General features: G+C 45.6%; 1 protein-coding gene across 2 annotated transcripts in view; it reads left to right on the forward strand.

The window, feature by feature from the left end:
- Positions 1-349: 349 nt before the first annotated feature.
- The window catches only part of LOC119175082 (splicing factor, proline- and glutamine-rich), a 65,583-nt gene continuing 52,083 nt past the window's right edge, over positions 350-13,849 (forward strand). For both annotated transcript variants that reach the window (XM_037426302.2, XM_037426303.2), the window contains exons 1-3: positions 350-893; positions 6,474-6,775; positions 8,975-9,270. In XM_037426302.2, the coding sequence (XP_037282199.1) occupies positions 525-893; positions 6,474-6,775; positions 8,975-9,270 (967 nt within the window). In that variant the 5' untranslated portion in view covers positions 350-524. The remainder of the gene's footprint in view (positions 894-6,473; positions 6,776-8,974; positions 9,271-13,849) is intronic.

Raw genomic sequence — 13,849 nt, forward strand, 5'->3', positions numbered from 1 at the left:
CCTGACCATTTGAAGCCCGGGTAATTTCGCGTACATAGTAAAAAAAAAAAAAAAAAGTGGGAAGGAGATATAGTAGGAATAAAAACATATAACTCCACTTCTCAGGAGAAAAATAGGGTTGGTTCAAAAGAGTTCAAAGACCCCGCTAGAAAAATCTTTCACGCAGCCCCCACTGCGGATCGCATGCAATCTCCCCTCCCCATTAGATCGTGGTTTTTGCGGGTAGATTGCATCAACAGCAATTTGAATTTACGCGCTATAAATAAAGTGCTGACACATAAACAGCGAGTAGCTTCTTTGAACATAGTTAACTTGCAGTTATCTATAGCTAAGCACAGTGAAGGTGAATGTGGTATGCTTGCTGCGTTGTTTGATTTTTACGCGTGTTTCTTTGGCAGCGCGGAAGGCGAAAGCGGGCAACGCAAAGTGGCCACGTGATCGGAGCACGGAATCCGGTGCGGTGGCCGGCGTGCGGATCTTGCCATCTTGCCGTCCTTTGTGCGGTCGCGTGAACCGGTCGAGCCATGAACGACGGCAGGATGAACATGGCGCCCACTCAGTCGACAATGGCCTGGGGCGCGAATGCCGGCGAGTCCAACAGGCCCGCCCGCGACAGTCCGCAGCCTGCCAAGGGGGGTCGTTGGGAGCGACCACGCGGACCCGCTCCCGTGGACCCGGTGATGGAGCAGCTCTCGTACCTGCGCGGCCCCACCAGCGGGCTCGAGACGCGCGCCACCGTGGAGCCCAAGAAGTTCACCGGCCGGTGCCGCCTGTTTGTCGGAAACTTGCCCAACAACTTCACCGAGGAGCAGTTCCGAAAACTCTTCGAAGACTACGGTGAAGTGGCCGAGATTTTTCTCAACACCGCCAAAGGCTTCGGCTTCGTCAAGTTGGTATGTTTAAAATGGCGTCCAACGACTCCGTGCCGGCAGGAGGTTCTCTCGATGACGCGTCTCTTAAAACGATTCCGATATACAGAGTGTTACGGCCGGCACACCAGTGCTGTGCGTCCGCGGTGAAGCATGCGCGGGTAGTGACAGCTGCGTTTAAAGAGCGCGGGCTTCTTTGAGCTGACACATGCCCATCACTTTCACATCTAACCGTCCACTATGAGGTGGAAACGAAAAATTCAATGTGCGACCATTCATTTCGTCGGCCTAACCGCGCGAGCAGCCACTCACACTAACCTATATTTCAACGTTGGCAACTTTTTCGTTCAGTCGCTATCTTGACGCTGCGCGAGTTTTTTTGCGTGCCTGCAAACCCATTGTTTGTGCGAGTTTCAATATAAAAACAATGAAAACCAATGCTAAATTTAGTGAGAAACTCGGTTAGATATATGCCGCAGCATGATTACCAAGGGGTGGGAAATGCGGTAGAGGAAAACAGAGTTAGGTGGAGTTATGAAATCGTTTGCTGGCCTAAAATGGAATCTGATTGCAGAGAATAGGGTCAAATGGGAATCATTGAAAGAGACCTTCAGTGGATTAGGTTTCTGTGAAATGGTTCCGAATATCAGAAGATTAGTGTCTCATGAAGCCATTACGGTGCAAAATTTATAAAAAAAGATTAGAATATACCTAGGACAGAATGGGAATTGAACCCAAGTCCTCTGCGTGATGGCCCAGTACTTTTCCTCTGCTAGACTGGTGCGTAAATTTGTTGCGAATTGACCCTATGCAGGCTTCATGTTGGGTAAGAAATCGCGTTAACATGTGTAAGGAAATGTTTTAGGAGAGTAATGTAACAACCAGGCATCACACAATGTAAATTGTGTAACGAGTGGCTCATTGAGTGTTCCAACCCAGGAGAGGGCTCAGGCCCCCTTCGGACGGCTTTATGGGGGGCGAAGCTCCCTTGGTGCTGGCTCGGGATATGCTTTAAGAGCTTGGCGTAGGTCCTCGTACATTGAAAACGGGCTTTTGGCCATCCTGTCTGGCAGCTATTTCATAGCCCATATATACCCACTTGATTTTTTTTTTCAGGTATTTAAAATTGGGCTCATGGACCGGTGACATGTCAGACATTGAGTTAAAAAGGCCCCTCAAATGGATTTGTGTGTGCGAAGTATGTTGTGTTAATGAACTACTGTAGCGACCCTTTAAGCTGTGACAAGCCAGCTTCGAGCCACGGGGCGAATGGTTTTCAGAATACAAGAATGCTATTGTGTACACAAAGCCATCCCTACGCAATGAATTTGGGAATGATTTATTTCACACAAACCTGCTCGCCAGGGAGTAATTTCTTCGTTATCTACAAATTGGTACCATTCGAAATGACTGCCTATAAAATGCCGAGAGCCCCGTCGTGGTGGTCTACTGGCCTAGGTACTCGGCTGCTGACCCGCAGCTCGCGGGATTCAGCAAAAGGATTTACTGCCAACTGGCACCAGTGACCGAAATGCTACGCTTAGTGGGATGGGAAACTTCGTAACTCTAACCTCACAGAGGCTCCACAGTGCTAGAAATTGGGATTTTCTATTATGTGAGAATCATTATTGGCTGTGTCAAATTGAATTCACGGGCGTAATTAAAGCTTCCTGCACCATTAATAGTCTCTAGTCCACAGGGGCGGGTCCAGCGACTCATTTTAGTGGAGGACGGTCACTTGAGGCAACACCGGAGGAGGGGGGCCGTGGTCCTGACTTGGTTTTCGTAGCACAACAGCCCCACCATAGTATATATACTGTTAATGTGTGCTCACAGTGGTCCCACTCATTTGTTCCAATTGGTGAGAGGAGGTCAATCAATCAAAAATCTTTTATTTTCACCATTTCATACAAAGGTGAAAAAGGGAGAACTGGAGAAAAAGCCGATAGTTATTCGGCTTGACAAAGCTCGGGTCCCCCAGGCAGACAGTGGTGAAGTTTGTTTCAAAAAAAAAAAAATAGAAGAAAGCATGTTACAAAGTATAAAGCATTAAAGCAATAATAACATTTCAACTGAATATAAAATAAACATTGCGATGAAGGAAGAGAAATGTATAAATTAAAAACAATTATACAGCAACTACAAAGTACAACTGAGAAACACTTTTTTCTTTATTACATAGAAAATTACTATAACAGCAGCATGCTATCAACAACCGGTGGGATTTTTTTTCTAATCCTATGTTAATGAGCCGTTACAGGAACAGGTCCAACATTTTAGTTTTGTTTAGCGGTAACACATCAACACTTTGTCTGTTGAAATGGTCAAGTAGGGAGGGCAGTGTATGACAAAGGTGCTGTTGTCCATAATTTGTACGAGAAAAAGGAATTTGTCATGGGGCCTGACGGCAAAATGAATATGTACATTTTCTTGTAGATCAGCGAGGGTTAAAAATGAATCTAGCTTTCCTAGCATAGCACTCTTGTAGCATTGTAGAGTTTTCAGTTTCGAAATATCACCAGATTTTATTTCTTTAATTTGCCGAAAAAGCTCTTCCGTATGTTCGGAGAAAGAAACATTCGCAATAGCTCGAACTGCCTTGTTTTGAAGTGTTTCCATCATCTGAATATTTTGTGTGGTGGTGTTTTCCCATATGAGTGAGCAATAAGTGAGGTGTGAGTGAAAGAGAGCATGATAAATGAGGCGCTTAATTTTGTAGGGTAATGTATTTCGATAGCGATTTAAAATACCAATAACTTTTCGCACACACACGACATGCGCTGAAGAAAGGGGTGGGGTGCTGACACCAAGCATTGAGAGGGGGATCCCCGCCACTGCCAGTCCAGGCCCGTTGCCAGGGATTATTTTCTGGGGTGCGGGGCGAAGCCGTTTGCTTTCAGGGCCAGTAAACAACCTCTAGATCTAAAAATTATGAGAAGAAATATGCACACGTTTGCTACGGGAAAATGCTGCCACAAGGAATTGGGGAATACAGGCTATTAATAACCTAGGGTTTAACATCCCAAAATCGTGATGATTATGCTAAACCATAATTAGCACATTGCTAAATTTTTGCCTGCATCGAAAATGCAGCCGCTACGGCTGGGATTCGATCCAAGACTTTTGGGTTCGCAGTAGAGTGTCTTTACCGCAGTAGGGTACTATAATGTAGTTACAAGGGTTTGAACATGCTTCAGCAATGGTTTCAAATTTTTCCGTGCCCTCGCCACACTTCTCTGCCATGGGAAAGGGAATGCAATGCCGGTCGTTGTGACTTCACACTTGGGCAACGCTATACAATGTCAGCGATAAGTCATCGGCGTGCAGCCGTTGACGTACCGTTTTCCACAACCACTGCACGCAAAACCGCGGTCATTTATAGCGACTACTAGCCAAGGGTACGCGGCTAATGCAGCGGCAGATCAGAGGCAGCAACGACATAAAAAAAGGCTATAGTCGATTACAGCCCAAGAATAAATGTATGCTTTGCCCACAGTGGTCACTGTCTCAACCAGGCGGAATTTTCACAAATGTCCCTCTAAATGCGATTGCTTATTTACCTGACATCAGGACTTACGTGACGTCAGGTACATGACTTGGCCCTAGAGGCACGTGTTCATTTCGATAATTTTCGGTCAAAAAATTGTACTTCTTGGCAAATTTCATGAAAAAATTATGGCTTCACTGCTCACTCAAATGTAACATTTTAACAAGAAGCATGCTTAGTATGCATCATAAAAGTATGCATCATAGTATGCTTAGTATTTGCATTACAGTGAAAAAAAGCTTATAGTTCGTATGGGAATCGCCACTCATTGCTCTGTTGCAAAGGGTGAATGACAGGCGCGCTACAGTACGGGGGGCAGAGCGCATTTATTCTTCGGTTTAAGTTGACCATACAAGCGTTTTGGTGTTCCTGTCCAAAGAATCTAGTAATGTTTTTCATGCCGATCTGTGTACTTTGGCTATACTTTGGCATTCAGTGTTAGTTGGCCTTACGCAAAGCCTCGACCTGCGTTTTCCCAGCCGCCGGCTGCTTCGTCCTGCCTGTTCACGTGTCCCAGGAAGACACGCGCAAGTTCTTTTGACACAAATAGCCCCGCCGCGGTGGTCTAGTGGCTAAGGTACTCGGCTGCTGACGGGCAGGTCGTGGGATCGAATCCCGCCTGTGGCGGCTGCATTTTCGATGGAGGCGAAAATGCTGTAGGCCCGTGCGCTCAGATTTGGGTGCACTTTAAAGGGACACTAAAGTCGAGTAACACTTTACGTCAGAGTGAAAGCTCAATGTATGACAACATCTAAAACGACAATATTATCAACAACAGTGCCCTACTTACCAAGAAATTAAGGTAAATGCACAAGAACACGAGCGTTACAGTAGGAAATTTTAAAAATTATCTCGACATCAGACGGACCACCTATAAGTAATTACTAAAATCGATCTAACTGCACTAAATAAAGAATCATTCCAGCATCAAGAGACGCAATAAAAATCTACTTGTTCGTATCTTTTTGATTCATAGAAAAAAGAACCGCCGAATGTTATTATGGGGAATGGTGCAAGTGGTTCAAAAATTAAATTTTCGTGTGGTGGTGCCATCTAGCGGGGCACAGTTTAAACAAAAGTGTCTGCGATCTTGAAGCCAATGGCGGGAAATTGATCAATGGCCATTGTTGCTGCTGTGGCTCCCGCTGCTTTCGGTCTGCTGCTACTAGCGCAGTAAAGCCGGGCTGTGTGTGCACGGCAGCAGTGACGGGAGTCGGTATGGTCGGTCCGCTCCTTTAGGCGGGTAATTTGAAGTGCTCTAGCCCGATGCGGACCACTAAAACGTGATTTTATTTCAGAATAGGCCCTCCCTTGGCACAAAAGTAACACAAAGAGGTTTCTGGACCACCATATTAACAATCAACGTCGTCTTAATAGTTGACCTTAGTGTCTCTTTAAAGAACCCCAGGTGGTCAAAGTTCTCGGAGCCCTTCACTATGGTGTCTCTCATAATCATATGGTGGTTTTGAGACGTCAAACCCCACATATCAATCATTTTGACACAAATATATTTTGCTAGTTATTTTAATCACTTGAAATTTCAGGAGGTAAAAATATTTGTACACCCCCTTTGCGAACCGCACCTTCTATTATAGTGGAGAAACCCTGCCTTTGTATGGTTGATAAGACCGCAACCCATCCATAATGTATTGTGCAAAAAAACGGACGGAAACACGAAGTAGAGAAAAAGGACAGACAAGCGCAGACTATAAACTGAAGCTTTATTGCAAGACCGAGGCAATATATAAAGGGAAGGATAAAAAGCAAGGGAGGGCGAAGGGGGAGGAGAAAAAAAAGCACAAGGGACCAAATCAACAAAACCTAGGCCACATCAAGAATAGTACGCAGGTCATACAAAACCTAGAAAGCTCAACTTATCATGTATGGCCACAGAGGGAACACTGACGCACAACTCGGAAATCTTGTGAATATGCGCGGCCTCAATAAGTTCGCGCATTCTTTGGTTTTTAATAAGGGGGGGAGTAAATCGGCATCTCCTTATGTTAAAACATGTTTCGTATCGAGACATCCCAGCTGATGGCTACCTTTGCATACAGGATACTCGGCAGAATGCTGAAGCAGCTAAGGCGGCCCTTGACTTCATGCCAATGCAGCAGAAACCACTGCGTGTACGCTTTGCCACCCACGGGGCTGCCCTCAAGGTGAAGAACTTCAGTCAGTGGGTGACCAATGAGCTCCTCGAGCTGGCCTTCTCCATCTTTGGAGAGGTGGAAAGAGCGGTGGTCATTGTGGATGATCGTGGTCGCTCCGTGGGCGAAGGCATTGTTGAGTTCTCACGCAAACAGGCAGCCCAGCAGGCTCTGAAACGCTGTTCGGAGGAGTGCTTTATCTTGACAAGGTTAGTAACCCTTAGAGCAGCAACCCTCCTGTGCATTTGTGGTATGGAAAAAAAAAAAAGATTGCAATGTCCCTCTTTGTGAAAGTGTACCGACTCAATTTTGAGATGTTCTAAAATGGAAATTTCTATTTCCTTGGTATGCAGTATTGACACACACCGGGGTCAGCCAACAAGTATAAAATATTTTCTTTGATGTTAAAGTTTTGGTAGCTGAGCATCAGCAAGCTAGCCCTACCACAATGTACATTATCCTGATAAGTCAACCCTGTGTGCAATTCTGCATCCTGCATGCAGCACAGAAATCACTGTTGGGGTCGGTGGATGACAATTCACTTATACCATTAGCAGATGGCAGATCTACCTCTATGTGACGAATTGATGTTTCCCCATGACATCACACTGCTATGAGGAGTCGCCCACTCAATACCCAAACCGAAAGTGTCTTTGTAAGTATTAAAAATGTATTCGATGCATTCCAAGGCAGCACAGTACTCTTTTTAAAGTTGGCAAAATCCATGTTCTTATTTAGAACAACAATTCCAAAATGTTTAAAATTCCTGTCAGTACTCCTTGAAGGGAGGATTCAAATGAGAGAACAGCTCTTCTGTTTTATAGGGGAGTGCTAGTGTTTTGGCTTGATGCATTGGTGTCATCGCATTGTACCGGTCCACACTTGACATGTTCCTGCAGCAGAATAGCTTCACTTAAAACTTTATCACCCCAGTGCATTGAAGCTGCATTTCTTGACATTACACGTGTGCTGCGTAGTCAGCTGTGCCACTGCTTTGTGGCCATACACTTGTTCAGAACTGGCACAGTCAGTTGAGAGTATGGGTGTTAAAGGAGAACTGACACCAAGTTTACGCATGTCGATATTTTTGCAACCATGAGTAGTTATTGACCCCCTATTAGCGATCCATCACTGAAAATGCTGACGAGAATTGAATTACATTTATTGGTATAACCAGTATCAAGCACAATTCACTCCCCATTAGTAGCGCGCTCACCAAAAGACGGTGATTGTTGAAAGAGGTGACGCAATATTCAGCTGATATTTCGTCGGCCATCTCGTCACCAGCATCGCCATCATTGCTGTAAACAACAAGTGATGAAAACAACATTCTGAGATGCATCACGATTTGTGGCATCCTTTGCAAGGCAACAATTTTCAGAAGTGGACACCGTTCTCATTAGCGACAGCTAATGGGCAGTTCTACTGGTTGAGCGAGAGCAAGTTTAGCTGAGAATCTGCGTTCTACTAGTTGATTTGAAGCAAGTTGCTGTTTCTTACGTGCAGATTTAAAGTGACCCACTTTGCCGTGAAGTGTTCCACATTTTTTCAATTTGCAGAGGAGGATTTCACTGGAACTCTGGCTAAGCGGTGCCATCACTTCATTTACAGACGTGCAATTCAGTTGTCTTGAGCATTTTTTAAAGCGCTGTGTGATCAGTATGCACACTTGTTTACATTCCTAAAACGGCATAGTTTGACTGCTGGATGAGCTGCTGGCTTAGCTCTTGCTCTCAAGGATAGTGAGAGCACAAGTTCTGACAGTAGTATCAGCAGTGATACTACTGTACTAATTCCTCGTTAACTATAAGTCATGAAATCCTGCAAAATTTGCTAGGTATTACAACTTAAACAAAATGCCAAAAATGGTCAGCACGGTTCACTCCTGCTCTACTGAGTTATTGGCGACAGCACTGACGCACACTGCCGTTGCAATGACTGCAGCATCGGGGCATAGAGTCCGTCGCGGTAGCATTCTCGTGAAGTCGATGTGCCGCACAATGATGACATGCTGGTGTCCAGGTTACGCTCGGCTGGGGCCACGGGCTCCACAGCCTCAACAACTATCGACACTGGCTGCGCAAGGCTCTGGGCTATTTTGTGTATGGTGATGTCATTACATTTGCTACAGTACGATGAAATTGTCTGTAGCGCCCTTAGTACACGGAGTGTCGCTAAACTTGTGCTTTAGCCTTGAAAACCAAAACCTGAATAAACAGTTTCAGTGCCCCTTTAAGAATAGTCTTCTTTTGCCATCAACAGGTTGCACAGAACAGGCGCGATCGTATAAAGTAAAAAACGGAAAATGTATAGTTAATGTAGGCTTGACATTTGGGTACGTTGTTCACAATTGCCTGACAAGCTTGCCGAGTGGCTGCTGACGTTGTCCCTCCTCCCATGGTGGCCAGCACCCCTCGTCCCGTGGTGGTTGAACCACTGGAGCAGCGCGATGAAGACGATGGCCTTCCCGAGATGAACTTCCAGCCAAACAACAAGCAGTTCCAGAAGGAGCGTGAGGCGGGTCCCCGGCTGGCCGAGGTGGGCTCATTTGAATACGAGTTTGCCATGCGCTGGAAGAAGCTGTACGAGGATGAACGAGCCCGTCGTGAGCAGCTGGAGCAGGATATCCTGTCGTGCCGTCGCTCGCTCGAGGACCAGATGGAGGCCCTCCTATACGAGCACGAGGCCAACATGCTGCGCGAGAGTAAGTGCCACATCACAAGAAGTGTTCAATATTAGTGAGAACCAACCAACAATGATGCAAAGGAGAGTATAGGGGATGTTGTTAGCAGTGCTTGTAAGAAGTGAATGAAGAGATAACTTGCCGCTGGCAGGAACCGAACCTGCGACCTTCGAATAACAGGCCAGTGCCAGCATCAGACGCATTACAGTTGAACCCATTTATTATGAAGCCGGTTTTAACTAAATAGCGGTTGTGTTATTCCACGAGAGATCGAGCATGCGTGTCCGGGTGATATCTTTGTTTTGTCTGGTTTTTCATATGTTCTGTGGGTATATTTAAACTGCACGGATGTGAAAATTTTATTCAAAAAATCTCATCTCAGCAAAAAAAGTTTGAAAGAAGTGGCGTGCACGTTTCGCTATTGCTTGCTGCAACATTTACAAATTTCGCAGGTGAATTAAGTTTGAACTGTAAGCATTTTTTTCTCCTTGTTTTACTATGCATCACAGTGGATTATATATTCATGTTTTCTTTAAAGGGCCAGTAAACAGGCTCCGACTTTTTTTTTTACACCCCCCATACAAGCTCAGCAATTCGTAGATTAGACCGCAATGATCACGTTTTCTGAATATTACAGTGCCGCGCAGAGCCTCCATTTCGAAAAACTATTCTCGCACATCTTTCTAACGCCTGACCCGACCCCCTTGCATGGGCAGTGACGTCAACTCGGCGATCGGCGACGTGACCTAGCACGCAGCTCGCCGTTTGGTCTAAATCAGGTGTGAAAAAACAGGAGTGAAGTCAATGTAACTTCCTGTTCCCATCCACAGCTACGAAACTGCCTTTTGTTTCTTGGCACTGCAGTGAAAGAACCAGCCTCGCAGCTGTCGCGTGCACATGTACACTCCTCACTCAGCTACAGCTCCTGCCGCGCCCCGCCGTGGTGGTCTAGTGGCTAAGGTACTCGGCTGCTGACCCGCAGGTCGCGGGTTCGAATCCCGGCTGCGGCAGCTGCATTTCCGATGGAGGCGGAAATGTTGTAGGCCCGTGTGCTCAGATTTGGGTGCACGCTAAAGAACCCCAGGTGGTCGAAATTTCCGGAGCCCTCCACTACGGCGTCTCTCATAATCATATGGTGGTTTTGGGACATTAAACCCCACATATCAATCAATTACAGCTCCTGGCACACATATGAACGTACTTCACGCTTGACATGAGCAACAAGGATAAAAAGCGTTGCTCTGTCGTCGGCTGCAAATCGAGCGACTGGGCAGCGTAGAAGCATCAGCCCCGGGTGCCTCATGATGGGGCCCTGTGCACTGCATGGCAGGTGCTGAAGCGAATCGGCCATCTAGTGACCTACGTCGGGGACCTGATAGTTTGTGATCGACACTTCGTACCTGACGCTTACACGGTTGACCTGCGGCTAGTGGGACAAACGGTAAACAAACAACCACGCTTCGCAGCAAGCGGAAGTGCTTTGCGACTAATCGAATTCACCAATGACGTCAATCGCTGACGCAGTGTCACGTTGCTGAAGCGGGCGGAGTCCCGACGATAGGCTACGTCTTCCCCTTCACGAAAGGGAGAAGGGGAGTGAGGCTGCGGGAAAACTTGAAACCAGCTTAGACCGATGCTCTAACCCCTGTAACTTCCTTAATATAGCACATATTCGCAAAATTCTTGCGGCAGCATATTCACAAAGAAAAACTGCACATATATCTCTTTTTAAAAACTTTTGGACCACAAGGCTGTTTACTGGCCCTTTAAGCTGTCTGCAGAACCATAAAAGTTCTGAAAAAAAAAAGAAGGCAAACTTGGTCAAAATTAAAAAAAAAAGTTGGTATTTTTGATGTGCTTTGGTGCATTTCTTACTTCATGGTAAAAATTATGAAAAAAGTGCCAATGTGGAGCAACATCTTTTAAACATTCTTGCAAAAGGCCCCGCCACAGCGGTCTAGTAGCTAAGGTACTCTGCTGCTGACCTGCAGGTCGCGGGATCATATCCCGGCTGTGGCGGCTGCATTTCCGATGGAGGCGGAAATGTTATAGGCCCGTGTACTCAGATTTGGGTGCACGTTAAAAAACCCGAAGTGGTCGAAAATCTCCGGAGCCCTCCACTACGGCGTCTCTCATAATCATATGGTGGTTTTGGGACATTAAAACCCACAAATCAATCAATCAATCATTCTTGCAAAAGATTGTTTCTATAGATGCAGCGTTATAGAAGAAAATAGTTAAAGATGCGATTTTTTCAAAAAAAGCTTATTTTCGAAAAGAAAAAAAATTCCGGGCCCAATTTGTGGGATCACGATATGGAAAGCACCACGCTCTTGGAACACGGACACAGTAGACACGGTCGTACCGAACCAAACAACACACATTTATTTAACTACATTAAGAATGACGATATCGTCAGCCAAATAATTTTACATATTGTGATCAAGTTAAGACAACCTTACACAATATTACACAACACTCAACAAACGTAACAAAACCTGCGGGGATGCACCGGCGACCCACCGCTAGAGACAACCGTTCTTGCCACCCGACAAAGAAACCCGCTTCTTTCTCGTGGGCTGCCACTTGGGCTTTCTGGTAGGCGTCACCACTGGCGCTAACGTTCTAATCATGATGGTGGTGGTAATAATACACGCTTGCGAGCACTTTGCCACCTACCGCTCGTTAGTTGTTACTACCCCTAAATGCGGCTTATGCGCGAGACACATGCGCCTTGAGGCGCAAACAGCTGTACAACGAATGTTAGCACCCCCACAGATTTTAATAAAAATTTCTTATTGAAGTCCACTTAGGTCACTCAATATGTACACTGGCACGCTATGGAATGGAGCGAAAGCGCCGGCTGGCAGTTAGAAAAGGACGCTCTTGTGCAGTGCGACACATGAGCTTCTCTGGTATCCGTGAGACGGCGCTGCTTCACTATTCGCCACGTGCTCCCGTGGTCTATTGATCGCCACTGTACATAGTGTAACGAAGAGCTTAATACAATAGTTTCAATATTATATGTCCTCATTTGCTTTGTTTATGAAATACAGTGGCCCTTGCTGGCCTTCAGTACTGTAATGACACCTTTCGGCTTGTGAACACTTTTACTGTTTCTTGAAAAAAAGAAGGAAAATAGCAGGCAACGGTTAGTACAAACTAAGAAACATTTACGTCCATTTCTTATTATGGCAGCCCCGCCGCGGTGGTCTAGTGCCCAAGGTAATCGGCTACTGACCCACAGGTCGCGGGATTGAATCTTAGTTTTGCAGTTGCATTTCCGATGGAGGCGGAAATGTTGTAGGCCCGTGTGCTCATATTTGGGTGCACGTTAAAGAACCCCAGGTGGTCGAAATTTCCGGAGCCCTCCACTACGGCGTCTCTCATAATCATATGGTGGTTTTGGGACCCACATATCAATCAATTTTTTATTATGGCATTGACGAAGAACGTGTTTCCTGCTTTGTATTTTCAGATTCGAAACAGATTCGGACACTTCTCGTGCCGCTTGAACAAGTTTATTTAGAATGACCACCTGAAAGGTTTCATTTGATTGTGTTTCTCGCTAGATTTCCTTCAGGTGCATAAAACAGTGCTGGCAAACCTCGTCGATGCCGCGAATAGCTTGAGCTTGTGGCAGTAGCTTTAGTAGAGATGCAACATTCAAAACGTTTATGCAACAAAATTTTTTCCTAGCAATATTCTTGTGAACGCTTAAATAATCGGCACAGAATACTCGGTCTGAGCAATGAGCCCCATGCATCGCTTATAGTGAATGAGTGCGGCGCTCTGCAGTGTAAACGTCTTGACTAAAACCATGTCGAGACATTTGTGCTGGCCAGCGCCGCACAAATGGTCACCTTCACGTTTTCAAACAGCCGAAACGCCGGGGTAAAGGTCAAGGTAATACAGAAAGAAGTTATCCGAGAGGTGATAACGGGAAACAAAATTAATGGCTTGGTAGATGGCTGAGGTAACGTCTCCAAAGGTTATTTATATATGTTTTGCATTGCACTACGTGTTTGAAGGTTCCCGTATCTACTGCTCAGGGTGAAAGGGAAACGGGCAGTGAGAAAACACCTCCATAACGGCACACCTGCTCATTAGGGCAGTTATGGATAAGGCTTCCTTGGCACCAATCACATAAGCTGGACTGTGCGCGCCTAGCTGGTTTTGGCAAGGGTGGTTCGCATGGTCTTGACAACAAAACAATGTTGGTGTAAGTTAATGTTGTAGGCTGCAAACTTGGCACGCATTATCACTTCAGAGGGCGGCCGTCCTCGGGTCTGGCGCGCTTGACAAAATAAAATTTCGATATAATTTTGTTCAACGCAAGCTATCGGAATGAAGTTCTTCTGTTACTGCAAAAAATTAGAATTGGGCCCGCTGTGTTTTGTGAACAAAAAAAAAAAAAATGACATGTGATGAAATATTTTTTATTTTCTTTTCAGAAAATGAGCTTTTTGAAAAACTTGCTTTTCCAACAATTTTTTTTTCTGTCACGCTGCATCTAGGAAAAAAATCTTTAGCAAGGGAGATGATTTAGACTCCAACCAAAAGTTTTGAAGAAACCAAACATTTCGAAACCGACTTGGTT

Source organism: Rhipicephalus microplus, chromosome 5, assembly GCF_043290135.1.
Source record: "Rhipicephalus microplus isolate Deutch F79 chromosome 5, USDA_Rmic, whole genome shotgun sequence".
Classification (NCBI taxonomy): domain Eukaryota; kingdom Metazoa; phylum Arthropoda; class Arachnida; order Ixodida; family Ixodidae; genus Rhipicephalus; species Rhipicephalus microplus.